This window comes from Pipistrellus hanaki (genome assembly GCF_964339955.1).
Source record: "Pipistrellus hanaki genome assembly, chromosome: 14".
Lineage (NCBI taxonomy): Eukaryota > Metazoa > Chordata > Mammalia > Chiroptera > Vespertilionidae > Pipistrellus > Pipistrellus hanaki.
Window position 1 is genome coordinate 3,341,836 of NC_140516.1, and position 26,939 is coordinate 3,368,774.

At 58.6% G+C, this 26,939-nt stretch overlaps 1 protein-coding gene across 9 annotated transcripts in view; it reads right to left on the reverse strand.

Annotated features, from left to right (window-relative positions):
- Positions 1-2,738: 2,738 nt before the first annotated feature.
- ARHGAP22 (Rho GTPase activating protein 22) overlaps positions 2,739-26,939 on the reverse strand; it is a gene marked incomplete at its 5' end in the record, with an annotated part of 135,444 nt that continues 111,243 nt past the window's right edge. For 4 of the 9 annotated variants that reach the window (XM_084904167.1, XM_084904168.1, XM_084904171.1 and 1 more), the window contains 7 exons: positions 2,739-3,224; positions 6,175-7,036; positions 7,412-7,533; positions 8,063-8,136; positions 9,000-9,132; positions 11,755-11,962; positions 25,713-25,841. In XM_084904167.1, the coding sequence (XP_084760293.1) occupies positions 3,002-3,224; positions 6,175-7,036; positions 7,412-7,533; positions 8,063-8,136; positions 9,000-9,132; positions 11,755-11,962; positions 25,713-25,841 (1,751 nt within the window). In that variant the 3' untranslated portion in view covers positions 2,739-3,001. Of the gene's footprint in view, positions 3,225-6,174; positions 7,037-7,411; positions 7,534-8,062; positions 8,137-8,999; positions 9,133-11,754; positions 11,963-15,758; positions 15,852-25,664; positions 25,842-26,939 lie in introns of those variants that run through there. The other 5 variants (XM_084904165.1, XM_084904166.1, XM_084904169.1 and 2 more) reach the window with 3 other exon arrangements.

The window sequence follows — 26,939 nt, forward strand, 5'->3', positions numbered from 1 at the left end:
TGTATCAGGCTTCTTGGGATATATTCCTGGGTCATAAGGCAGTTCCACTTTTAATATTTTGAGGAAACTACACACTGTTTTTCATAATGGCTACACCAGTCTGCACTCCCACCAGCCGTGCACTAGGGCTCCCTTTTATCCACATTCTCACCAGCACTTGTCATTTGCTGATTTATTGGTGGTAGCCATTTTGACAGGTGTGAGGTGATATCTCTCTATCATTTTAATTTGCACCTCTCTGATAATTAGTGCTGTTGAACATCTTTTCATATGTCTCTTGGCCATCTGTGTGTCTTCTTTAGAGAAGTGTCTATTAAGGTCCTCTGTCCACTTTTTAATTGGATTTTTTTTCTTTTCATTTTGTTGAGTTATATGAGTACTTTATATATTTTGAAAATTGATCACTTGTCAGATGTATCATTGGCAAATATGTTCTCTCATACAGTGGGTTCTTTTTTATTTTGATGCTGGTTTCTTTTGCTGTGCAGAAGCTTTTTAGTTTGATGTAGTCTCATTTTCTTTTGTTTCTCTTGCTTTAAGAGATATATCTGTGAAAACTCTACTGCATGAGGTATCTGATATTGTGTTGCCCATGTTTTCTTCAAGGATTTTTATGGTTTCACGACTTATATTTGAGTCTTTTGTTCATTTTGAGTTTATTCTAGTGTATGGTATAAGTTGGTGGTCTAGTTTCATTTTTTTGCATGTATCTGTCCAGTTTTCCCAACACCATTCATGAAGAGACTGCCTTGACTCCATTGTATGCTCTTGCCTCCTTTGTCAAATATTGAGTATAATGGCTTGGGTTGATTTCTGGGGTCTTTGTTGTGTTCCATTGATCTATATGCCTGTTCTTGTGCCAGTATCAGGTTATTTTAATTACAGGGGCTTTGTAGTATAACTTGATATCTGGTATTATGGTCCTTCCAACTTCGTTCTTTCTCAAGATAGCTGAGGCTATTCGCGGTCTTTTTTTTATTCCCTGTGAATTTTTGGAGAGTTTGTTCTAGGTCTATGAAATATGCCATTGATGTTTTAATAAGGATTGCATTGATTCTGTAGATTGCCTTGGGTATTATGGACATTTTAATGATGTTAATTCTACCCAATCCATGAACACAGCATATTCTTCCACTTGTTTATATCTTTCTCTATCTCTTTTTTCAACATCCTATAATTTTCTCAGTGAAGGTCTTTTACCTTCTTAGTTAAGTTTTTCCTAATTGTTTTTTGTTGCAATGTAAATGGGATTTTTTATTTTTTATAAGAAGTAATGGGATTCATTTGCAAATCCTAGTTTTGCCAGGAGGAGGCAGATGCGGCTTATGAGCTGGTTTTGACAAAGGACTTGGAGGGCAGCTGAGCCCATTGCCCTTGCCAGTGTTAGTGGCTAAGGGCCGATGGCCTCTCTTTCCACTCATGAACCCTCTTTGGCATTTTCCATTCCTTCAGGAGCCTGGTGGCATTTCTCTCCAGGTCAGAGTTGGCAGAATTCCAGGACAGTGGAGCTCAGGAACACATGGGTTCCCCACTTAACTCCACTTCCTCCTCCGAAAGGGGCGTGCGGGCCAGTTCCTACCTTCCTGGGCGGCTGTGAGCCATTTCCTCCTCCTTGAAGCAGAGAGGCGGGAGTTATTCCACCTTCTGGGGAATGTGGTCGGATGGCAGGGGCCTGGGCAGAGCGCTCCAGCAGAGCTCTGGCCGCCTGTTCACCACAAGGTGCCGTTTAGGCCTGATTTGAGGGGTGGGCTCTGGGCCTCAGACTTCTCCAGAGATAGCGGTCAGAAACTGGAGCACTTGAGTGACTCCACTCCTCACCACCCTCCAGAAAAACCCACTGCAGTGACTGACTGCTCCCGGTAATGAGAGGTGCTGTAAGGACACTGGCAGCGGAAGAGACACTGTGCTGGCCTTGCCAGGGCCCCAGCAGCCTGGGCTCCTCTCGGAGGGGCTTCTTGGTGCCGCCTGTGGCCCCTGCCACGGAGCTCCGGCCAGACTCAGGCTGCATGTGGCCCAAGGAAAGGCTTTCCTTGAAGATTTGTCCTAATTGGAGCTTTTTTTTTTTTTTTTTTTTAAATCCTCAATAGATTTTTTTTTCTATCGCTTTTTTTAGAGAGAGTGGGAGGGAGAGAAGGAGAGAGAAACATTGATGTGAAAGACACATCCATTGGTTGCCTCCCATACATGCCCTGACCAGGGCCGGGGATCAAACTTGTAACCCACTTACTTGCCCTTGGCCAGGAGTTGAACCCTTGATCTTTTGTTGCCTGGACCAGCACTCTAACCACTAAACACACAAGCCAGGGCCCTAATTGGAGCTTTGAACAGAGGAGGAACTGGAGGAGGGTGAATGAGCACTGGGGAGGATTAGCATGAGCTGGACAGAGTCTGCATGGGAGATGGGCACAGCCTGAGGCATGAGCCCCTGGAGCGGAGCTGGCCAGGCAGACGAAAGTGGGCTCCTGGGCCCAGGGCCAGCCGTGCGGCTCCAGCCCTCAGCGGAAGGAGGGAGGAAGTGGTTGCCCCCCGTACATGCCCTGACCAAAATACAGGATGGTGAGCTGAGGTCACAGACTTGCAGAACTCCAGCTTCAGAGCTGTGGCAACTCTGGGCTCCTCGGGAGCTTCACACCCACTGGCATTCCACCACAGACACCGTGAGGACCCCACCCGCCTGTAAAGCACCGAGATCGCTCGGTAACCCCACTGTGTTGACCTTAAAGAAGGAGTCAGGCATCCACTTGCAGAGCGGGTTTAATAAAGAAGGCAGTGCCCCCGGTGTGCTACTTGCGTCCCAGGCACCATCTGTTTCTGTGGCCACAGGCCTGTCGCCTCTGGCACCTGCCAGTCAGCACAGCAACCGGGTGGCACCAGGGGCTCAGGCTTCCATCGCCACACGGCTGCGAGTGCCGGGCACTGCCGAGGTCCACGGGGCAGGGCTCGGCCTCCTCACAGCCCCCCCCCCCCCGCTGCTGTGGAGGGAGGCGAGCAGGGGGCTCCTTCACGGTGGGGCCCCCCTGGCCCCTGCAGTCAGGTTGCCCAGGGTGGAGAAAAACTCCTCCATCTCCTCCTGCAGCAGCCGGTTCCTCCTCTCGGCGTCCTCCTGCGCCCGCTCCGAGTTCCGCAGCCTGATCTGCAGCATGGTGTACTTCTTCCTCTCCTGGTCCAGCTCCTCCTCCAGCCGCAGCATCCGTTCCCGTAGCTCGGTGGTACCATCCTCGAGTCTTAAAATCGAGAAGAAAAGCCTGTTTCAGGCTCCGCTCTGCCGGCTTTGCCCCGTGCGCTGTGGCAGACCTGCCTCCCGGTGGGGAAGGGCTGCTCAGGGGGGCCTGTGCGGCACAGGGCTGCTGGGCTGGCCACGAGGCCCACCCCGAGGAGCACTGCCCTCAGTCACGACCCAGAAACGCCGGGGAGCACTTGGGTACCCGAGGCCAGGGGTCCCCCTGAATCCTCACTCTTGTGAAGACCACTTACCCTCTGGGCCAGCCAGCTGTCCATCTGGCTCTTCTCTCCACTCACTGCTTGTCCAGGGATGGACGCCGTGGTGGAGAGCAGGACCTCAGGCCCCTCTGTTCCTCCTGTGCCCCCCCGCCCCGCCCGCCCCCGCCGACACTGCTCCGCCATCCTCCCAGCAGGCCGCACATTGCCCCTTTGTGCCACCAGAGAACCGCCCTGCACCCTACACGGCTGGCAAGCACCGTGCAAAGGCGGCACACCGTCTCCTCAACCACATGCCAGCAGCTCCTGCAAGGCCTGAGGGGTGCTCTGAGCCGGGCCCGGGACTGGCCTGGCTGTGCACAGGCACATGACTATGGGCAGGGCACAGGGAGCCCGGAGCCCTGGTGTCCGCCCTGGCGAAGGCACTGCAGCTCCCGTGCTTCCGGCTCAGCCAGCGGACACGCACAGGGCAGGCCGGACACCTCCACCCAGACCCCACGGGAGCACAGGACGTGCTGTCAGAGAGAAGGCCCTCAGGAGGCAGCACAGACCACGCCCCTCACGTCTCCAGGCCCAGGCCCTCACACCAATGCCTCCCACCAGCGGGGCCCTCACACTTGACTGCCCCCACCTCCCGCCCCCATGACACTTGACCAGCGACCTGTCCAGTCTCCAGGCTCTCGGCCTCTCTGTCCCTCGACTCCACTCCAACTAAGTAAGTGTCCCCAACTTTAGGGCCTGCAGCTGAGCCTGTCTGCTCCCACTGTCCCTACACCCGCTCCTCAGTGACCACCTCCTCTGATTACTTGGCTAAAAAAATGTCCTGAAATCAGTTGTTTTTCTCACCCTACAGTGGATTGATCAGCAAAACTCCCCAATATGTCCAGCATCTGGCTCTTCTCCCCATTCACTGCTTGCCCCTGAGGCAATGGACGCCATGGCCTCCGGCCTGGGTGCGTCCTCAGGAGAACAGTCAGGGCACCCCTCCGAGTGACCAGTGCTCCAGGCCTCCGGTCACTCAGAACCGAATCGTGGAAAATCCAGGCATGCTCTGACCACGTGGTCCTGCCCTCTGCCCCGCCCCCTCCTCACACTCCAACAAGCCACCACACTGGCCCTGCCTGCCACTCCACTCCAACCCTTCTGCGTCCTGGCTTCTGCAGCTGCCCTCACGGGAGCGCCTCCCCAGCCCTCTCCCCACACCTCCTTCCTCCGCGTTCTAACAGCCCACACACTTTATGCTGTGTACAGGCTCTCTGTGCCCCACAGCTGCGCCATCAGGTGAGGACAGCGATGGAGATCCGTGTTGGTCACAGCTGTGCCCAGTACCCAGCACCCAGCACTATGGCACATCAGATGCTCTTCTGGGTGTGCAGGGATCGGGGCCCGGGGAGGCCGGGCAGAAAGCTGAGTCCATGCCCTCCACCCAAGCTGGCTCTAACTCCGCAGGTCCGGGGTCACAGACTCTCCAAAGGCTCACTGATGGCGCCCCACTCCTTCCTGCACCGAGACCCTGCTCACACACCCGCCTGCGGCCAGGCCTGGCGGGACAGCGCCGCTGCCCTGCCTGCGGGCCTGCTCTCCCCTCCAGCCCACGGGGCAGTGGGGACAGGAGCGGTCTCAGCACTGGATGTGGCAGCTCTGCACTGACCACTGCCCGGGTGTCCCTCCATCCTCATGGCAATGCATGGGGTCCCCGGAGCCTCCCTGGACTCTGGCTGTCAGTCTGCGGCCGGCAGGGACGCCCCCGGGTCTGACGCCCTCCACGATGCAATACCGTTTCCAGAGAAACCAGCCCCTGAGAGGAGCTGATCAGACCCCTGAGGCTGTGGCGGCAACCGGCCTGTGCCAGCTTCCCTGCATGCCGCCCGCAGCCGCACATCTGCCCTCGGTGCTGCCAGTTACTCGCTTCCCTCTAGGGTTTCCGCCAAGCGTGTGCCAGGGCTTTCTCCTGCTGTGCTTTCTCCTTGCTCTACCCTCTCGGCCTCAGTCCTGTTCAGACGTGACCTCTTGACCATCCTCAGGGCACCTGTCCTGAGCCCTTCTCTTGTCATCTACCCTCAAGGACACACCCTCACACGCCTGACTCCCAGGTGTCAGGACCTGGCTTCCCCAGGCACAGGCCACGCTGCCTCTGCAGCTCCGGTGGGAACCTCTCCCTCCCTCCCTCCCTCCGTCCCCCTGTCCCCGGTGGAGAGGGAAGCCCAGAGCCACTTGGCCATGGGTGGGAAGGGCCTGCAGGCCCAACAGCTGGACTGGGGACTGGGGAAGCTGTGGGGAGCGCCCACCTCATGCCGCCCGGCACAGGCTCTGCTGGTGCCCTGGCTGGCCCTCCAGGCTCAGAGCTGGCAACACCTCCTCACAGGGCAGGAGAATGGAGGAGGGCTGGCAGGGATTAAGATACAGCACAGCTCCCTCCCTCCGGGAAATCCCATTCCCATCCCCTCTGCTCAGTGGCTACAGGCCCAGCCCTGGCCAGGCTGCCCGGGGCCTGCATGACGTGGGGCATCCCGTGAGCAAGCACACCTGGGCCCGCCTCCTGCCAGCCCTTCCACCTGGGGGCCTCCTTCCTTCAGCAAGTGTCCATGGAGCTCCGGACACAGACCTCAGCCTCCAGGCTCCCCCAGAAAGGCGGCTTCTAGGGCTCCCTGCACTGCCTCCACCTCCCAGAGGCTTTCCTTCAGAGCAGAGGCAGGTCTCTGGCTCCCAGGCCCACCCCCGCAGCAAAGCCCTCACCTCCTCACGCTCAGCTCGTGCTGGGTCCTCTGCCGGCACAGCTCCGCCCGCAGCTCGGCCACCAGGCCCTGGAGAGCGGCGGAGGGGGGCGCGGGGGCGCGGGCCGGGCTGCAGGGCTCGCTGGGCTCGCTGCTGCTGAGGCAGACGGCCGCCTCCTCCAGGCTGCGCCCCGGGTCCGGGGAGCGGAGCTCCTCGCTGCTGCTGGGGGCCGGGGAGGGCTCGGGGGTGCCCTCGGGGTGCAGGGAGCTGCAGGCGGAGTCGCTGGCCCGGCAGGCGGAGCAGCTGCTGACGGAGCCCCCGGAGGAGGCCCCGCAGGAGGAGCCCCCGGACCAGGCCAGGCTGCACTCGCTGGGGCCGGGGCCGGGGCTGGGCGCAGGCACGTTGTCGTAGGTGGAGAGCCGCTGGGCAGCGCCGTCCTGGAGCCGGTCCCCCGAGGAGGCCCGGCGGTGGCCGCGCAGGGAGGACAGCCCATTCACCAGCCAGTTCCCGCCGGGGGAGGCTGTGGGCGCCTCCGGGGACGAGCTGCCGGACCGAGACCCCGATGGCCGAAAGGCCTTCCAGCCGGGCAGAGTCTGCAGCCGCTTCCCAGCGCCCCGGGCGGCAGGGCGGCCCCCGCGGCCCCGGGGGGAGCTTCTGGAGAGCGCGGCGACCGCTGCCCCGTCCAGGGACGAGGTCCTGAGTGAGGGCAGGTGGGGGCCCCCGGGCTCTGCCTGGCTGTCTCCCGGAGCCTCCTCCGAGCCCCAGCCCACGGTGCAGGGTGGGCCCGCGTGGGGCGCAGCCGGCCCCTCCGGGACCCTCCCACTGAAGAGCTGGCTGTGACTGCGGATCAGGACGGTCATCAGGTGCTGGACCAGGGACGTGCCTGCCAGGAAGCGGAACAGAGGCTGGCTGTGGCCTCTCCAGGCCGCGCTCCCAGGCCAGGCAGGGGTGCTGTGGCTTGGACCCAGGGCCCGGCTCTGCCTGCAGTCCAGAAGCAGGCTGTGCCTCAAGAGAGGACCCAGCAAGAGCGTGCCATCGCCACCCTCCAGTTCCAGGCCCAGACAGAGGTCCTGCCCAGAGTGCCCCCTGGACAGCCACCCAGCCCGCTCCATCCGACAGGGGCGCGAGGAGGCAGAGCGGGCACGGTGCCCAGGAAGACAGCGGTGAGCTCCTGGTGGGCGGGGCTGGCAGCCGAGGATGCAGGGCCTGGCCATCCGTGTGCTGGGGCCTGGGCACCCCCCACACTCACACCCGTTACCTTCCATGATGGTCACTGGGTCTTCGACCTGTGGCCGGAGTATGTTCGGTCCGAACACGGTGGCCAGGTTCTGGACGCTCATCTTATTGACATCTGAGTGGGACTGAACCTCATCCAGGAACCTGCCAGGTGGGGAAGAACAAATCCTGCCACCAGCTCTGCTGGGAGCGCCCACACCCAGCCGCGCCCACAGTCCCAGCACCGGCACAGCCAGCGGCCCCTGCCCGCCACGAGGGCAGAGCGTCCCCTGGGCCCGGGGTGGGAGCAGCAGAAGCAAAAGCCAGTGGTCGTCAGCATGGAAGGCAGACACACAGCTGTCCTGCCTGCAGTGGGGGCGGAGGTCAGGGAGGCCCAGGCCCCAGCCCGGGACTGGGTGAGGGCCCCCTGCACCCTCTCCCAGCGCCTGAGCTGGGGTCATGGTCCGGAGCAGACTCCCGGGCAGGGGCTGCGAGAGGCACTGAGAGCACACAGAACGGGACGCCCGTTCTTTCCGATGGTCTTTGGTGCGGCTCGCGGGGACGGAACGCTGCCTGCCCGCGGAGACTCCCTGGTGTGCCCCGGCTGAGTGCGCCCAGGTCCCTGTCGCTGGCTGACATCCAGGGAGCATGTCGGTGGGAGAACGCCCAGCCCCTGCCTGCCCCAGCCACTTACTTGCAGATATAACTGAGCAGGTTGTAATTGGCCAGGGGAAGGCTGCTCACTTGTTTGGCCAACTCCAGAGTCCCCTTGGTATTGGGAGAGAAAAACAGCATTTCTGAGACCAGCAGCTGGCCCTTCTCTCACCGAGGCAGGGACAGGGAGGTGGGCACGGAGGAGGGAGGTGGGCAGGGGCGGCAGGCACCAGAGGCCAGACCTCCAGCCAGCCATCTGGCCGCTGGGTGACAGAGGGCACCGCCACCTCCACCCCCCTCCCAGGAGCAGGCGCGGAGCGGCCAGGCCATGACCTCCTGAAGGAATGTCAGGGCCAGTGCTTATCGAGACACAAATATTTGCCAGATAAAGACCCCTCATCCCACACGGCCACAGGCAGGCAAACCGCCCTCCTGGGCAGGCACCTGCGGAGGGGTGGGGCCCCTGTCCCGGAGTGCTTTAGGAAAGGGGCAGGTGGATGGGGAACGGGAAGGTCTGCTGTTTCTGAACGCTGGGCCGCATGGGTGGTGCAGGTAAGTGCAGCTCTGTACCTACCATGTGCTGTCCTGGGGCATGACCGGAGCATGGCCCCACGCCCCACCCCAAGCCCAGGCCTCCTGGGGAGGGCCTCCCAGAGGGGCTGCCCCAGCCCCGCCCCAGCAGGAGCCTGCAGACCGCCCCACACAGGACGAGAGGAGCCTGACTGTCCAGAGGGTTCTCCTGTCTCCCCTCCCGCCGCCCCCCCTCCCCCCCCCCCCCACCCGCCACACACACACACACACACAGACACACACACACAGCGAACTGCAGGCAGCATCTCTGTGCCACAGAAATGGTGAAGGTCAGAGTTCTGTGTCCTGATCTGCGGGAGTACACGCACACACACACACACACACACACACACTCACACACACCGCGCAGGCCCACCTCCCAGGGCACATCCTCAGGAGCCACTAACCTCCCCCTCGTCCTTGGTGAGCAGCTGGGCGCAGCTGAGGAAGTCCTCGTACCTGGCGAACGGGACCACGGGCTCGGGCAGCTCCCGCAGGTAGAGCTTCAGCAGGGAGGCCACCGTGTGCACGTCTGTGGTGCTGCCGGGGGACATGCGAGAGGCGTGGGGCGGGGACTGCAGGAGGCCCGCACACGCCCAGGAGCAGCTCCCTCCACGCCCGGGCACTTGTGCGTGCGCATGTGCACAACAAAAGGGGGAGGGGGGTGACACTGCATCTGCACCACTGGCCCTGGTCCAGGAAAGGCCCAGCTGCTGCCAGGACCATGCTCCAGGGCCTGGGTGGCCTGGGACTGGGGTCCAGATCAGACACCCACAGCCCAGGCCCTGCTCCCAGCCCCTGGCCGCAGGTCTGGGTCTGTCGTCAGGACGGCAGTGGGACTCCCCAGCACTCACGCCCTGCAGCCGCAGCTGCTCCCACGGGCTGCGCTGGGTGGGAGGAGCCACAGAGGACCGGGGCATGAAGAGTCCCCTTCTTTGGGTCCTTTACAGGGTGACCTGGGAGCTGCCCTGCTCCCGGAAGGGGGGCGGGGGGAGAGCTTAAGGTGTGGCCACGAACTAGACACACAAGGTCCTGCCCTCCAGGGGTCAAGCCTGAGCGTGCCCATCCCTCACCTGCCCCCATTAGAGAGTGGAAGGGACAGGGAGAGACAGAGAGAAACATCAATGGAGGAGGAGGGCCATGTCAAAGAGTCAAGGCCCAGGGCACTGGCCACCAGGACATGCAGGTCAGAGGTCAGACCCTTGCCCCTGACCTCTGGGCTCCGCTCACACAATGGACACCTGTGCTTCTGTGCTCACCCTAACTCTAGCACCCCAGTACCCCAGCTTCCAACATGTCCGATCCCAGTCCTCAGTCTCCGGCTTCCAGCTCAGAGCTGCCCAGGCTGAGGGGCCCTGTGGAGGCCAGGCCCTGGGCTCTGGGATCCCATCTGGTCCTCATCTCGGCAAGCAAAGCATTGGCTCCGTTTGCTTGCTGGCCATCTGCCCTGGCCCCTGGAGGGCAGGACCTGGTCTGTCTAGTTCTGGCCACACCCTGTGCTCACAGGTGCTCACTCCGTGGTGAGGAAAGGACCCGGAGTGAAGTCAGAAAGGGCTGAGGCGAGTCAGTGGAGTCGGCAGGTGTGGCTCAAAGCAGACTGGGTGGCGAGGGAGGGGGCAGGCCCGGGAGAGCTGCCCCGCCCAGGCCCAGGGTGGGGAGGGCTGGGTATGGGCCAGCTCTGGTGAGCAGGCTCCAGGCTGCTAGCAGGGAGCCCAGGACCTGGCTGAGTCGTGGTCATGCAGACATGAGTAGGGTTTGTGCCGAGGGGGCGAGGCCTCTCTGGAAGGCCTGGCTCAGCGGGTGGTTAGGGGAGGCGGGAGTGAATGAGGATGGGGCCTTGGGTCCTAGACAGGGGTGGGTCCAGATGCCCCACATCTGCAGAAAGGAGCTGACAGGCCCTGCTGGCTCGGCCAGAGCACCCACAGGCGGTGAGAAGTGGGAGAACGGTGGCAGGGGGTGCAGATGCAGTTTCTAGAAAGGAAAGAGCCCAGATCCAGGCTGAGTCCCAGGAATCGCAGAAGGGGCAGCATTGAAAGCTGTCTCCACCCATCCCCTGGACCGCACAGGCACAGGTTAGACAAGGCTTGGCAGGCAGAGGTTCAGAATGGACCACAAGTTCAGAGAATCAGGATGCAGCTCCAGCCCTCACCGCTTTGGCTCAGTGATTAGAGTGTTGGACCATGGGCTGAAGGGTGGTGGGTTCGATGCCAGTCAAGGGCACATACCCTGGTTGCACGCTTGATCCCCGGCCCCAGTCAGGGCATGTGCAGGCGGCAACCAATCAATGTGTCTCTCTCACATCGATGTTTCTCTCCGTCTCTCCCCCTCCCTTCCACTCTCTGAAAACCAATGGGAAATGGGTTAACAAAATAAAGATGAGGCTCCTGGTGAGGGGACTGTGCCTCCAGGGCAGACCCTTCTGGGGAACGGCGGCCAGTCTCAGGCTCCACATCTGAAGAAAGGAGCTGACAGACCCTGCTGGCTCGGCGATGGGTCTGGGCAGAAGCTGGAGGGCGGGGGTGTCTCGCCCAAAAGGAGGCCAGGGAGGCCCCGGTGCGTCAGAAGGGGGGCCGCCTCATGAAGGCAGATCCAGGGAGAAAGGGCAGGAGCTCCTGGAGGCCAGGGCAGGAGGGCCGCCCCAAACAACTGTCCCGATGGACGTCCCCCCTTCAGAGGCCATCCGCTCTGTTCTCGGCCCCTGGCTGAGTGAGGCTGACCCCACCCAGAGGGTGAGCCCCAGCGAGGGGTTAGGGTGGGCGCTGGCCTGGACAGGTGGGGCGACCGCTCCCATCTGGAAACCTGAGAGGATGGGGGGCCACAGCGACCGCTCCATCCTGGCAGGGCAGGAGCCTGCGGGCCTCGGGGAGCGGGGCCAGGGACAGACCACCGGGCCGCAGTCCGATCAGCAGGAGGCCCTCCCTGCCTGCCTGGCCGGGCAGATGATGGACGTGAGCAGCGGGCTCTGTGGCAGGACTGTCCCTGGGAGGAGACCAAGGGCTGCTGCGGGGGGTGGGGCTGTGCTCTGCCCGCTGGGGGCTGGTGGACCACACACGCAACCACACACGGAACCATTCTGCCCCCAGCCTGCTGCCAGGCGTCCTGGCCCCAGCCCACCCCGCCCCGGGGAAAGGAGGCCATCTTCGTCCCTGCCCAGGAGCTCACCTGTCAAACCGCGGCTTCTCCCCACAGTCGAAGGCGTCCTGCAGGTCCCGCACCAGCGTGGCCTGGCCGGGCAGGCGGAAGAGGCCCTCCTCGCTGAGCCCGCGCGCGCGGATGAAGTCCACGCACTGCTCCACCAGCAGCGGCGCCAGGCGCGGCCCGAACTTGCGCTCGTGGTGCACCGTGTCCTCCAGGCGCTGCCCGAAGACCCCTGGCACAGGGAGGACCCGGTCACACGCCAGCGGCCGGCTCGGTGCTGAGAGCCGCTCCCGGGACAGCGGAGGCAGCTGGTCTGAGGCAGCGGGTTAGAAATCAAGGCGCATCCGGCCACAGGAACAGGGCGCAGGGGGCGCAGTGCACGGCGGCCTGCCCGGCCCTGTGGGGCTCCGACCGGCCTCTGCGGGGCCTCAGGGAAGACACACTGTGCATTTCATTGATTGTCTTATTTATGCAGCACTAACGTCCAAAGAGGAGTGGCTTACACTAAACAAAGAAAAGGCTACGTTCACCAAAGTCCTGCTCTAGAACGTTCTTAGCAGCACGCCCTGCACTTCCTTCAAATGGGAAACCTATCAGCACAGACCTCAGTCCGCGCCTGGTGCCCCGACTCCAGGGAGCAATGCGGGCACATGGCAGAGCTCACGCAGGACAGACAGCGCATTCATGTGAGAACAAAACCACGCCACCGTCCGGAGCGCCAGGAAACACAATCAAAACCACAACGAGGTGCCGCCACCCCACCCCGCTGGCTGCTATTTAAAAACAGAAAGTTACAAATTACACCATGGGGATTCTGAAACGACACATCAGCTGGACAGGGCTCACCCTGCTCACACAGCACACAGCCTGCGGGGTGACGACAGACCCTTCGAGAAAACGTGATCGCACGGAGTGTGCCTGACAATGCCACCAAAGCTTTGGGAAGAAGTGTGTGTGTGTGTGTGTGTGTGTGCGTGCGTGCGCGCGATTCCCTAACGGCAGCACTGGTGGAGTTCAGTGGCACCTGTGCCCTTTGAGAGTCTGGGCACTTGCTCCTTCTCCATGGTCCCTGCCACACCCAACCCACACCGTCCTCCTCTGCTGCTTTGACCTGTGGGCCTCGGGGCCTCCCAAGGGCACTGGGTTGGGACCTTAAATGAACAGTCAGAGGACGAACAGGGGAACCATGAGCACAGGGTCCCTGAGGAGAGGCACGAGCCTGGCATTGCAACCTCCCCGCCTGCTGTCTGCTCAGGCCCAGGTCCCTTCGCCTGGGCTCTCCCACCACTGAGTGTCCTGTCCTGCCACCCACTTCCCTGCTGCCTGGCCCCCGCGGAGCCCGGGCTCCTCCTGGCTAGCTCGCTCCTCTCTCGCTGGTGAACTTCTTATTCGCCTTGGGAACAGTTCCAATGCCCCTCCATGCGAGCTGCCCCAGTGCTCCCTTCACACACCAGTCCGTCCCCGCCGCCCATCACAGCTGACGCGAAGACACTGGCCTGCTAGTTCCCCACGGGTCCTCCCTCTCCCTAGCGGAGCTGCTGGGCTCAGAGCAGAGGTCAAGGACGCCCAGGGAAGAATGGGCATGTACTCAGCTCCACTCTCTCAGCCCTGAGCTGCCGGAGGCCACCGCCAGGGGAAGGAGGCAGAAAGACAATTCCTCAGTTCCCTCCAGAGCTCCACAAACCTTGGGCAATTACACCCAGCTTCCGCTGGAGCCAGCCACCTTGCTCTGTCCCCCATCCCCTAGACGTGTTTCTGCCTGTCCCTCTCGCCCTCCAAACCCCCGTTACCCTCACACTTGGGCCCCAGCCCTGTGGGTGTTAGAGCCTCAGAGCTGCCCATGGGACTTGGAACATGGGGATTCTATCAGGCTTCCTCTGCTTGGAACCCTTTGCTGCCTCCCGCCTCCCCCACAACCACCACCCAGGATCAAGTTCAAAGATGATTGGCAGGCCAGGCCCTGCCCGACCCCCTCCACCAGCCTCTGGGTGCACAGCGGGGCCAGGCAGAAGGCAGCTGCCTCTGAGCCAGCCCCACCGTGCATGGTACCCGGCTTTCTAATCATCTCCTCAGCACACCAGCACTGGCCAGGAAGCCTCCTGACCCTCTCCTTGCCCCTGAACAGGGCTGCGAGCCAGGAAAGGGACGCCACAGGAGCTGGCGGGAAGGGAAATGGCACTGAGCAGAGGCCCAAAGGCAGATGTGGGAAGGGTCTGATGACGGCAGAGCTGGCGAGTGGGCCTGAGGGATGGTGCTCGAAGGGGCGGGGCGAACAGCAGCCCTGCCCTGCGAGGACCGTGGCCATGTGAGCACTGACCCCGCATGCAGCTCAGGGGCTCTCGGGAATGAGGCGCCTCCCCCAGAGACCCTCCAAGTGCTAAGATGATGGTCAAGGCCAAAGCCATGGAGACAAGGATTCCGCGCCTCCCTCTGCATTGGTCTCGGTGCAGATCCTGGCTAAGAAGTTGAGGAGCAGAGTGCCCCCTTCACTGGGCCTCAGTTTTTCCAAAATGGGGGTGATCACCCATCTTTAGGAGCTGCCCCAGGACCTGACCCTGGCCCCTGGCTGAGTGGGGTCAGCCTCACCACATGGAGCAGGCTTCCCACGTGGCGGCCCCACCCGCCATCCCTGGGGAGGGAGCTGCCTTGCGGAGCCCCGGGGTTAGCCTCGTCCAGCTTAGCCTCTGGGCATCCTTCCCAACGACCTCCTCCTGGAGCGCCCTGGGCTCAGGCTCAGCCTGGCTCCCTCGCCCAGAGGCCTCGCCTGCTTCACACACCCCGCCCCCCTCCGGTGTCTCTGGCAGAGCTGGCAGGCCCGGAGCGGCTGCACGGAGTTCCCTCAGCCCTCTTGGCACATCTTGGAGGGGCAGTGTTGCCAAGAACCCGTTCCAGGTTCATCAGATCCTGGAAACCAAGCTGCACGCAGGTTCCTCGAGGTCCCGGCCCACGCTCCTCACAAAGCGCCAGCTCAGCCCTGAGAGAACCTGGAGGCTGCCTCTCCGGGTGAACCTGCTGAGGGCTCCGAGCCGGGCCTCCTGCCTGCCCGCTGCTCTCTCACAAAGCCTGGCCCCACGGCCCCTCCCCGGAAGCCCGTCAGGAGTGGGCGCCTGCAAGCCAAGGCCGCCGGCCCAGCTCTGTGCCGAGTGCCCTCTGGCTCTGTCATCCCTGTCACCCTGAGGGGCTGCGAGCGGCCCAGCACAGCCCAGCACACCCCGCAGCCGAGGCAGTGCTGGGTAAGCATGTCCCTCTGCCTGCCCCACCCCAACCCCCGGCCCCCCAGAGAGGCAGACAGCTGGATTCCCTCTTGCAGCTGATCCTGAGCAAAGACATTTTGTGGAAGTCTAGTCGAGGAAGACACAATGAGAAAAACAAAGCTAAAATTCTCTCCAAAGATCCCCGAAGTTTGGGCAACCCCTTCTCTCTCTCCCCTGCCTTCCTTCTCCCTGCACCCACCCACCGACTGGAAGCCCACCTTCCACCCCTCACAGCCCTGCCCTGTGCCAGGTGCTGGCGGCTCAGAGCGACCTCCAGGGCAGTTCCTTCCTCCCTGTGAAAACCCTTCCCTGCCTCTTCCTGCCCATCCAGGCCTCGCCAACCATCAGGCTGAAGTCAGCGCAGGAGAGAGAATCCCGGAGGCAAACATCATCTCAGGGCTCCTGCCAGAGCGAGCCCCGGCGGTGGAGCCAGCTCCAAGCCCGGTCAACGGCCTGTCCGAGGCCCTGGAGCAAAAGTGGGGCAACCCGGCGCGGGGTGGGGAGCCCGGGCGCCGTCCCGCTGGGTCTGGGTCCGGGTCCCCTGTCTGGGCTGCGGCAGAGGCGCCCACTCAAACCCTGCGCGCTGCGCTTTCCCTCTGCGCGGACCGCACCGGGAGGAGGCGCCGGGCCCGGGCCTCGGCCTCTGCGGCTCCCCGCGGCGCGGCTCGGCTCGGGGTCCGCGGGCACCGGCTCCCCCGCGCCCGCCTCCGCTCCCGCCGCCGGGCCCCCGCCCCCTCCCGCCTCCCGCGGCCGCCGCACCGGCCGGGCGCCTACCTGGGGCGGCGGGCGCGCAGCAGGCGGGCAGGCGGCAGGCCGGCGGGCAGGCGCGGCCCCCGCGCCCGGAGGAGGCCCGCGCGGCCGGCATCAGGCCCATGGCGCCGGGCGCGGCGCAGGAATGCCCGGCACGCGCGCAGGTAGCGGCTTGCCCGCCGCGGCCCCGGCCCGGACCCCGGAGGGAGGGAGGGAGGCCCGGGACTTGCGAATGCCTGAGCCGCCAAGCCTGAGGCTGAAACCAGCGCAGGATTCCGAACATCTGCTCCCCCTTTTCAGATACCCGGATACCCGTGCCATGACGCACCCGGGAATACCAGCGACTCCTCGCCAGGACTGGCGTTAGGAGCTCCTGAGCCCAGCAGACCCGGGAGCAGGTGCTCTGGATGCCGATGGAGGCTCAGGTACCAGGTGGTCACCCTGCCACCAGAGTGCTGGCCCAGGCTTAAAGTGGCTGCAGCTCGGAGCTGGCGCCAGGCCGGTGCTGGGACTTAGCGCAGGGTCCTGGGCGGTCTTGGGAAATACTGACCCGTTTTTGCAGATCACCAGCCGAAGCTCGGAAAGGTTCTGAGCTTTCATAGGCTCACGCGGATAGCGACAGATCATCAAACCTAAATGACCTTTCTGCAGTCTCTGATCTTCCAAGGTAGCGCTTTGTCCGGTGAAAAGAGCCCACAGTCCCCTGCTTCCAAAGTGTGAGGACCAGGGGTACACAGCCCCAGCCTGCACCCCGAGGGGCGGGTGGGGGAGAGAAGCAAAGCTGGGGCCAGCGGTGCCACTCCAGGCAGGAAGGAGAGGTCCCAGGGCCGGTGGGCAGAGTTCTGCAAGCGAGGGGTTCAAGGGAGTCCTGGGCGGACGGGTGGGGCCATCTGAAAGCTGGGCATGCAGGGCCTGGGCTGAAAGGGGGGGCGGGGGGGGGGGAGGAGGCGGGGCAAGTGAGGCACTCTCACACGTGCAACACGTAAGGGAGTCCCCAATACTGCATTAATCAAGGGAAATGTTTTTTAAAAACGTAAATTAGTGCAAAAAATTGTGATGAACAAAATATCAACATTTTCAATAAAGACAGGATCTGACCTGCTCTCTGTGAGCGCCTCACCCTGGCCCACCGCGGACCTGGTCTCGATTGGTCACACTCTGTTTCTCATGGATGTTAGGCTGAGGGAAGGCTCCCCAAAACGCGCAGGTCCTATCCCTGGAACTTGCAACTAAGGTACCTTCCCTAGTAGCAGGGACTTTGTAGAAGGGATTACGTAAAGGGTGGAGAGCTGCACTAAGTTAGCAGGTAGACTCTGTAAGAGGAAGGCAGAGTGAAACCTGACACTGCAGTTGACCCTAAAACAACATATTCTGAACTACAACAGTCCACGGATACGTGGATTTTTTCAGTAATGTATTTTCTCTTCCTCATGGTTTCCTTAATAACATGTTCTTTTCTCTAGCTTACTTTATTGTAAGAATACAGTGAATAATAGATGTAACCATATACATACAACGTATGTGTTAATCAACTGTATGTCATCGATAAGGCTTCTAGTCAATAGTAGGTTATTAGTAGTTAAGTTTGGGGCGAGTCAAACGTTATATGTGGGTTTTTGACTGCATGGGGGTCAGTTCCCTAACCCCCATGGAGTTCAAGGGTCAACTGTAGAAGAGGAGACAATGGAGGGAGGGAAGCAGGGGCTGAGTGAGGAGGCCACGGAATGTGGGGGGCCTCTAGAGCAGAGGTTCCCAACCTTTTCTTGGCCACGGCCCACCGAAGCATCTCTAAAATCCTGATGCTCCCCCATGACATATTGATTCTCATTACTCAAAAAGTGAACTCCCATTCTCATGGCAGGGAAGAGGACCTGAGGGCCCAGCAAGAAGGTAAAAGGAGCTGAACAGTCACCTCCTGAGCTGCCAGGAAGCCCTGTGGCAGCCCCGCAAACCATGCACCGCCGCCAGGCTCTCCGCCTCTGGTCACCTGGTGAACAGCCCTGGCAGTGGCTCTGTGGCAGAGCTAGCTCACAGCCCTGGGGGCAGTGCCCAGAAGAGGCCGGTTTGCCCTTCTGAGCCTGGGAGTTGGACAGGTATCTCCTGCTCCAATGGTGGACCCGCAGACAGACGGGAGTGGGCTGAGGGTACAAGACAGGCTCAGTGCCCCTTCCGTGGCTCTGTGACCCAAAGCCCAGACCCAGCCTGTGGGTGAACAGTCGGGAACTGGAAACAAGACGCTCTTCTAGAATCCCCTACAAAAGCTGGATACGGTGCAAGCAGCAATGGGGAGGTAGTACACTAGGATCTCAGGCTCTGCCACTGCCAGCCCGGGCTGGAGCCAGGGTCCCATTGAGCTGTCATGCCAGCACAATGACACTGCCTGCCACACTAAGGAGGTGGCTTGTGCTGTCCGAGGCTGGACTTTCTCCAGACCAAACCTCCTGCCGAGACCTCTGGGAGCTGCACTGTCCCTCTCCAGCCTCCCCCTGCCCTGCCATTTCGGAGGAGCTTGAGGGCAGGAGAATCGGCTCCTGGCAGGTCAGAGGAAGTCCCCAGAGGCCTGGAGGAGCCACACAGCCAGGCTTGGGCCATGAGGCTCTGCTGGCCGCTGCAGGCCCGCTGCCTGGTCCTTATCCCCTCAGCACAGGCTGTCACTCCAGGCTGCTGCCTACAGGGCTGGGCTTTGCTTGGCAGTGCCCACTCACCCTCAGGCGGGATAGTCACCATGCTCCTAGTTACTGGCTCTAATGTTGGCCCCGACTCCTGCACACGACGCCCCTCAGCACCTCCGCCGGGGCAAGGACTAATGGGCATCTCAAACTCACATGAGTCCGACCTCCCACACCTGCTCGGTGCTGAGCCATAGCCTCTTGGTTGGTGACAACTCTGTCCCTCGGCGCTCCGCCAGACCCCTTGGGGGTCCACCTCACGCTCCCTCTCCCTCACACCACATGCCGAGCTTTGCAGTCCTGCTTTCCAAATAGATTTGAAATCTGGCCATTGTCACCACCAGCACCATAGAGAAGGCAGCAGTCTCTTCCTTGGATTGCTGGACCCATGTCTCCGGGTTCCCCTGGTCCCTCTCTGGTCAGCAGAGTGTCCTTCTAAACTGGACAGCAGGTCACGCCATTCCTCCGCTCAAGCCCCCAGCACCCCTCCCCATGTCACTTACAAGCAAACGCTAGCCCTCTGCCTCCTGCCCGCCTGCCCGCCCGCCCGCCCGCCCAGCGGCTGGGTGCTGGCTCAGACCACATCGGTGTTGTCTGCTTTTGCTGGAGCTGCTGCCCTGGCTGGCATGCTGTTTCAGTGCCACTCTCCCAGCCTGCCCTCACCACTGTGTTCAAAACTACTCTTCTCTTTCAATAGCACTCACTACCTTCAGTTGTCAAAATCTGGGCCCTGGACCAGCAGTACCTGGAAATACAAATTCGAGGGCCACACCCAAGTGGGTTGGAAACTGGGGGTGGGGTGAGCCGTCTATTTTTACCACTTTCTCCTGAGCTGGGTTTGAGAACCACTGCTCTATGCCACGATGCACGCCTCGGGGGCAGGATGGAAGCTCTGTCTGATCTCTTTCCCCGGCCACGCCCCCTGCCTGCTCCGTGTTTATTGAATAAATGAGGATTACTTAGCATTAACAGAGTGCTGAGTTTTTTGTACTCACTTTCTTTTTTAAGTCTCATGACAAACCTGCAAAAACAATATTTTCATTCCCATCTTGCAAAAAAGGACACAGAGAGGATAAGTGGCCTGGCCGGGTCACACAGCACGCAAGGGAAGAGCCAGGTTAAGCACCCAGACCACAGCCTGATACTGAAACTGCAGACTTGCCTCCTCCCACACCACAATACGAAGGGCTAAGCACCCTAAACGCCGTCCTGTGTACATAAGACACATTCGAAGGCTTGCAGCCTCTCTCCAGATAACAAGGCAAGCTGGGCAGCCCGGTGCCCTGTGACTCCCTTCCTCTCCCAGAGAGCTGCCTGATGGGGCTCCGGAACGGGCACAGATGCTCAGAGACCCACTGGGGAATATTGCCCTTCTCACAGCATCATCTTCTGATCTATGAACATGGGATGTCCTTCTATTTAGTTAGGTCTTATTTGATTTCTTTCAACAACGTTTTGTCATTTTAAGAGCATGAAGTTTTGTATCTGTTAGCTTTATTCCTAAGTATTTTATTCTTTTGGATGCTATAGTAAATGAAGTTTTCTTGATCTTATTTTCAGTTGCTCATTGCTACTATATAGAAATACAACTGATTTGTGTACATTGATCTTATATCCTGCAATCTTGATGAAATTTGTATACCTTTCTAGTAGGTTTCTTAAGATTTTCTATATACAAGAGCATGTTACCTAAAACAGAAATTCTTTCTTTCTTTCCAATCTGGATGCACATTATTTCAATTTCTTGACTAGTTGCTCTGACTATGTACAATGTTGAACAGAAATGGTAAAAGCAAGACTCTCACTGTTCCCAGGAACAGGAAAAGAATCTAATATTTCTCCATTAAGTATGTTATCTGCAGGGTTCTTCTTAGCAGGCTGAGGACATTCTCTACTCCTGAAAAACTGAGTGTTTTCATCCATGAAAAAAAGCACCTTAATAATGCTTTTTATGAGTCTATTGAGACAATCTGTATCAAAATTGTTCTTTATTCTATTGATGTATTACAGTAATTGGTTTTCAGATGTTAAACCATCCTTGCATACCTGAGATAATCTCATCTGGTCATGGTGCTTAATGCTTTTGTATATTGCTGGATTCAATTTGTTAGTATTTTGTTGAACATTTTTGCATTTATAGCCACAAGAAATATTGGTGCTACAGCAATTTTTCTCTCTCCTGCACCATCAATTTTTTGCATTGCTGTTTGTCTCCCAACTAAAGAAAAGTAATAAACAAAACCCTCCACCTGACTCCCCCCTCAGGTACTGTTCCATTTCTCTTTCCCTTTCCAGCAAACTTCTTAGAGAGTTGACTATGCTCACACTCCAATTCCCCACCTCTTATTCTTTCTTCTATAATTGGATCAAAACACCTAGCTCTCCACCAAACCCATCCAGGTTCAAGTTACTGATTAGTGGTGCTCAGTGTCTGTTCTCTCCTGATTGATGTGTTGGCAGTGCATCGCACAGCTAGCTGGTCACTGCTCCTCTTCCTTAGACACTCTCTTCACTCGTCTCAGGGACCCCCCCAGGCTCCTGGCTCCACTCCTTCACTGGCTCTTTTTCCCAGCTGCTTCTGCTGGCTCTTCCTCTGCTCCTGACTTCTTACTGGGGAGCAGCTCAAAGCTCAGCTCTGGTTCTCTGTTGTTCTTATACTTGCTTGGTGGTGTCTCATCCACTCACATGGCTTCAAACCCCATCTATGTGTTTGTGTTTCTCTCTCCAACCCAGTCCTCCTCCTAATCTCTAGACTTAAATGTCTAACTGCCTGCTTGACTTCTAAACTTGAGTCTCCTACAGGTATCTCAGGCTAAGCCTCAAAGTAAACTCTCTATTTTCCTGCCAAACAAATATACTTCCTGTGGTCTTTCTCGCCTCAGTGAATAGCTAATCCATCCTTCCAGATGCTTGGAATTACCTTGATGACTCTCATTCTCTTACACCTTTCTTCCATTCTAACAGGGAAAAACTATAGGCTCTATCTTCAACATGCACCAGGAATTCAATCACTTCTCATCACCAATCCCATCCTGGGCCACGCCACCATCTCTCACCGGGATAATTGTATAATTAGCATCTAACTGGTCTCCCTGTTTCGTCCTTGCATTCTTTTATCCATTCTCAACATGGCAGTCAGAGGGATCCTGGTGGAACCTGAGTCAGACTCTGACATCTCTCTGTCCAAAACCTGACAATAGCACTGCCTCACTCCAAGGAAAAGCCACAGTCATCACCATGATCACAAGGCCCCACCGATTTACCACCCATCGATTTACTTCTCTGACCCGTCTCCCCTTCTCTCCCCTCACAGACTCTGTTCTGCCACACTGGCCTCCTGCTGCTCTTCCATCCTCTGCCGCCAAAACTCTGTCCAGGAGTAGGTTTAATTCACCCTTTCCTCTCCTTTATTCAGCTGTCACTAACCTCTGCCCCCCCCCATCACCCCTGCTTGCCCTCCCTCACCACCATCCAACCTACAATGGGCTTCCTTACCTTGTTTATCTGTCTCCAGGAGGCTAGGGACCTTGTCTTTCCTGCTCACTGCTGTCTCTCCGACCCCTAGCACACATTCTTGAGTGAATGACTGACTGGCTGAGTGAAGGAATGAATCAATGAATTCACCGCAGGGCAGGCCACCAGCAGTGCCAGGCTCCCTGACCCACTGGCCCACTGGCTGGCCCGCTTTCTCTGTGGGGATGCCCAGGCTCTACCCGCAGCGGGCACGCTGCCCATTAGCTCTGTCAGAGTGGCCGCTCTCTGCCAGAACCAACATGCTTGGAAGGGCTCTGAGCTCCGTTATTAACAGTGAAAGAAGGACTGATCCTCTAAGCCTGCCTCCAGTGGAGCCCAGGCTAATAACAGCTTTGCCAGGAAACCTCCCGAGGCTGGCAGCCCACCTGGGAGCGCCCATGCATGCCCAGACCTGTCTGCCATCTCCAACCCCTGGGCTTTCTGTGTTTCCTCTAGATTTCTGGTAGAAAAGAGATAAAGCACCTTTGATGCTGGTTCCTGTTTTAATTCTCACAAGTTCTTCGAGCAGCCTGAGAAGTCTGACAAACACGGGAATGGGGAGGCAGGTCTGGCTTCTGTGTGGGATTATGTACAACGCCCTCATAGCGAGCAAGCGGATGGGGGCGGGGAGGGAGAGGACAGACAGATAGACAGACAGGAAGGAAAGAGAAGTGAGGAAAGGCTGAGCAGGCACGCACACTGGGTGCAGGTAGACCTGTGGACAGCCTGTGTGGGGGGATGAAGCACAACCTTGGGCTCAGAACATCAGCCTTCACTTCTCAGCTCTGATCCCTGACTGGCTGTGTCATGAGCTCAGCAGATTCTTTGACCTGCAGTTTCCATCTTTGTTTTATTTGTTGTTTTTTTTTATATAATATACGCACACGTCCAGAAAAGACATTGCAAGACGGAGTCCTGTGTAACTGTGACCACCATCCTTCCATGGTGTCATTTCTTCGCTTTTCTTTATGTTTTTGCTGCCTAATTATCTACCCATGAATAACAGTTTACTGCTGCCGTTTCCAACCTTACATAAACGAAATCCAAAGCACATTGTTAGGCTTCCCTAGGCCCACTGGGTTTTTAGAACTCAGGCATGTTGGGCAGAGCTGTAGTTAATCCTTCTCACTGTTGTGAGTTTCTTTCTCAGAATGAATCCTATTTATTTATCCACCGTATTATTGTTACACACTTGGCTGGTGTCGGGTCATCATCAATAAGGCTGCTGTGAACATCTGGCGTGTACAGCCTCCTGGCACACCTGTGCACATATTTCAGTTTGGAATATGCCTAACAGTAGATCCACTAAAACTGTGGTTGGCAAACTGTGGCTCGCGAGCCACATGCGGCTCTTTGGTCCCTTGAGTGTGGCTCTTCCACAAAATCCCACGGCCTGGGCGAGTCTATTTTGAGGAAGTGGCGTTAGAAGTTTAAGTTTAAAAAATGTGGCTCTCAGAAGAAATTTCAATCGTACTGTTGGTATTTGACTCTGTGGACTATTGAGTTTGCCGACCACTGCACTAAAACAGGCATGCACAGCACCGACTTCTGCCGGTACCGCCAACGACCTCCCTAGCGACACCGGTGGTGTCTGTGGCCTGCTGCCCTCAGCACTGGTGGAACAGACGGTCCTTTTCTTTCAGCCGCGCAGTGGGTGAGAAGGATGGCACTGTGTTTTAGTGGGCACTTCCCGGTTACTGCCGAGACCGGGCACCCGCCTGTGTTCACTGCTCAGGGGGCTCTTCTGCGGCAGAGCGGCGGTGCCAGGGTCTCACCGCTGTCTGGCTGTCTATGCCTCACTGGTTTGTAGGAGTCTGAAGAATGAGTCATCTGATGGTTGTTCAGGTAGCAAATACCTTCTTTCAACCTAGAGCTGCTTTCCACCTTTTCAACCTGCCTTTTAAAGCATTGGTGCTCTTCATTTTATATAGTACAATTTGTCAATCTTTTCCTACAAGAGTAATGCTTTCTGTAATTCATTTCACAAATCTTTCTCTATGTTCTCCTATTTCCGGTGTTCTAAGGTTCCACTTATCACAAAGCAAACTCCAGCCACAGGGAAGCCTAGAATGTTCTGTCGGCTCACTATCAACCACCTGCACCAAAGGACGCCCGTGGAGGCTGCCAAAACCCTCGGCGGGCGTGAGTCCTCCCGGCCATTAAATTGGGGCTGTGGGTCATGCTCGCTGTGACCATCAGGGGTAGGAGGCTACGGCTAACAGTGTGAGGCCACATATGAAGCCAGGAGGAAAACTAACTTTCAATGTTATAGCGACTCCACTGCACAAGAGCTCTGTGTTCTCTGAAAGGGGTCAGGCGTTCTGTAGCCAGGCATGGAGAGGAGGGCTGGGAGGTGAGGCGGGAGGGGGTCCTGCCCATGAGGGGTGTAGGACCGGGAGATGTGCTGCCTGCCCCCAAAGGTGACCTCTGGCCTCTGTCTGGACGGGGCACCAGTTAAACACCGAGTGGGAGAGCAGGGACTCCCGGGACTCCTGTGCCACAGCCGGTGGCCCAAGGCCATAGTCTACACTCAGCAGGGACCGCCGGCCCAGCCCAGCCAGTGAGGCGATCCTCCCAAAGCTCTTTTCGTGATGATTCATGGGGAGACCAACCCCTAGGCACAGCAACTGCCCAGCTGGTGCCACCTTTGCTCTCTCCTGTGCCCACGTCCAGACCATCGCAAACCCGCCTGCAGAGCAGCTGTTCAGTCTTCACTCCCACGCCAATCCACTGTCGCAGACGGCCGTGTCCACTCTTGTCTGCGGTCCCACCACCACAGGGCGGCCACGGGGCTCCTCTATACATTAAACCAAGTCTGTCTGCCTCTTGCTCAGAGCCTCCCCGATGCCCCATCGATTTAGAACAAGATCTGAAATCCCATGCTCCCGGGCCCCGGTGCCCTCTCTAGCCTCAGAGCTCCACTCCGGGCCCTCGCTCCTCTGAGGCACCTGCCTTCTGAGATTCCCTGTGTTCCCACCGCCTGATCCCACTGCCCGATCCCACCACCCAAGCCACCACCTGATCCACCGCCCGATCCAGCGCCTGATCCACTGCCTGATCCACCGCCGGGCCCATGCACTCGCTAATCCCCCTGTTGCGTGCGCAGATGCCCAGCGCAGTGTCCCTCCCCTGCGTTCTCCTGGTGACCGCACTGAGCTGGCTCCGGTCCCGCTGTCCTCCCTCTGGCTGTAGCCCTCACCGCCCTCCCTTGGGACACAGGAACTGTGGACTGCGGGCTTGTTTCCCTCCCCCCCCCCCCCCCCCCCGCCAGGAAAGCACAGGGAGGGGCGGGGTCACCAGCTGCTTTGTTCACCACCCACTGAACAGCAGTGCCTAGAACAAACCTCACCACCTCCTGGCGCCCACACAGGCGTGCGTACAGGAGGACGTGAGTGGGCGGAGCTGCCGCGTCCTGTCCGGACAGGCCTCTGTGTCCACACAGGCACCGCAGGGGAGGGACACTGCGCTGGGCATCTGCTCTGACTCCCAGCGCTCACCCCGCCAGGCACAGACCTCAGGCACCAAAGCACAGCAGGGTCTGGTGCAGAGGCCAGCATGCAAAACCCTCGGTGTGCCGTGCCGGAGGAGGCACGTCTGGAAAGCGGCCCTGGTTTTCCGGCCTGTGCACCTGGGCCAGCTCTCAGGGCCGGCCGCGGAGGACAGCACTGCCTGCCTGAGAAGCCTGGACCCAGCCAGGGCTCCTGGCAAGAGGGATCTGCCGGCCTGAGCTGGGGAGGGGCGCGATTACCTGGACGGGAGGGTTCTAGAGGGTGAGCATGCAGACTACGGGCAGTACCTCCACCAAACGGGGCCCAGATGACCCGGCGGATGGCCTGCACCCAGTCCTCCATGTCACGCTGAGAACTGGCCATGAGCAGGAGCCCCTCGGGGCTGGCCGGCACCTTCTCCCGCTCCCCGGCACCACCTGCAAGACAGGGAGACACAGGCTTACCCAGGGACCTGTGCAGACCCAGGGCCCTCCCCTCGCCCCCCAGCCTCACCCCAGGCACTGTTTTATTCCTGGCTGTGAAGGGCGTCTCTCCGCCAACAGCAGCAGCCCTGCGCTGGCCCTGCGCTGGTGCTACTTCTGCAGCCCAGCCTTTCAGGCCTCACACCTGCCAGGGGCATTTTCGGGGGATTTCTCCTTTAGTCTTGTGATCTTCCTGTATGGAATCGGGATCACTAACCATCCTGGGCACCATTTACAAAGCACACAGATAGAGGCCCGCTTGGGGAAGGTCAGAGCCCAGGGTAAAATTCCAAAATTCTGCCCCGTCCCGCTCCCAGCCACACATGGACGCCAGACTAAAGGCAGATGGGGGCTTTGTTGTTTTGTGGGTGGTTTCTTTCTCTGTGTAGAAGATTTTATTTTGATGTCGTCCCATTTGTTTCTTTTCTCCTGAGAGATGTCTGAGATTTTGCTGCCTATGGTTTCTTCTAGAATTTCTATGGTTTCACAGCTTACTTTTAAATCTTTTATCCATTTTGAGTTTATTCTAGTGTATGGTGTAAGTTGGTGGTCTAGTTTCATTTTTTTTTTTTTTTTTGCATGTACCTGTCCAATTTTCCCCACACCATTTATTAAGAGACTTGTCTTTATTTCATTATATGATCTTGCCTCCTTTGTCAAATATTAATTGCGTATCATCAGAAAGATGCAAATTAAAGTGACAATAAGGTACCACCTCACACCTGTGAGAATGGCTTCCATCAACAAATCAACAAGTGACAAGTGCTAGAGAGGATGCGGAGAAAAAGGAACCCTCGTGCACTGCTGGTGGGAATGCAGACTGGTGCAGCCACTGTGGAGAACAGTATGGCATTTCCTCAAAAAACTAAAAATGGAATTCCCATTTGATTCAGTGATCCCACTATAGGAATATATCCTAAGAAATCAGAAACACCAATCAGAAAGAATGCTTGCACCCCTGTGTTCATTAAAGCAGTACAGTTTACAATAGCTAAGATCTGTAAACAGCCTAAGTGCCCGTCAACAGATGAGTGGATAAAAACCAGTGGTACA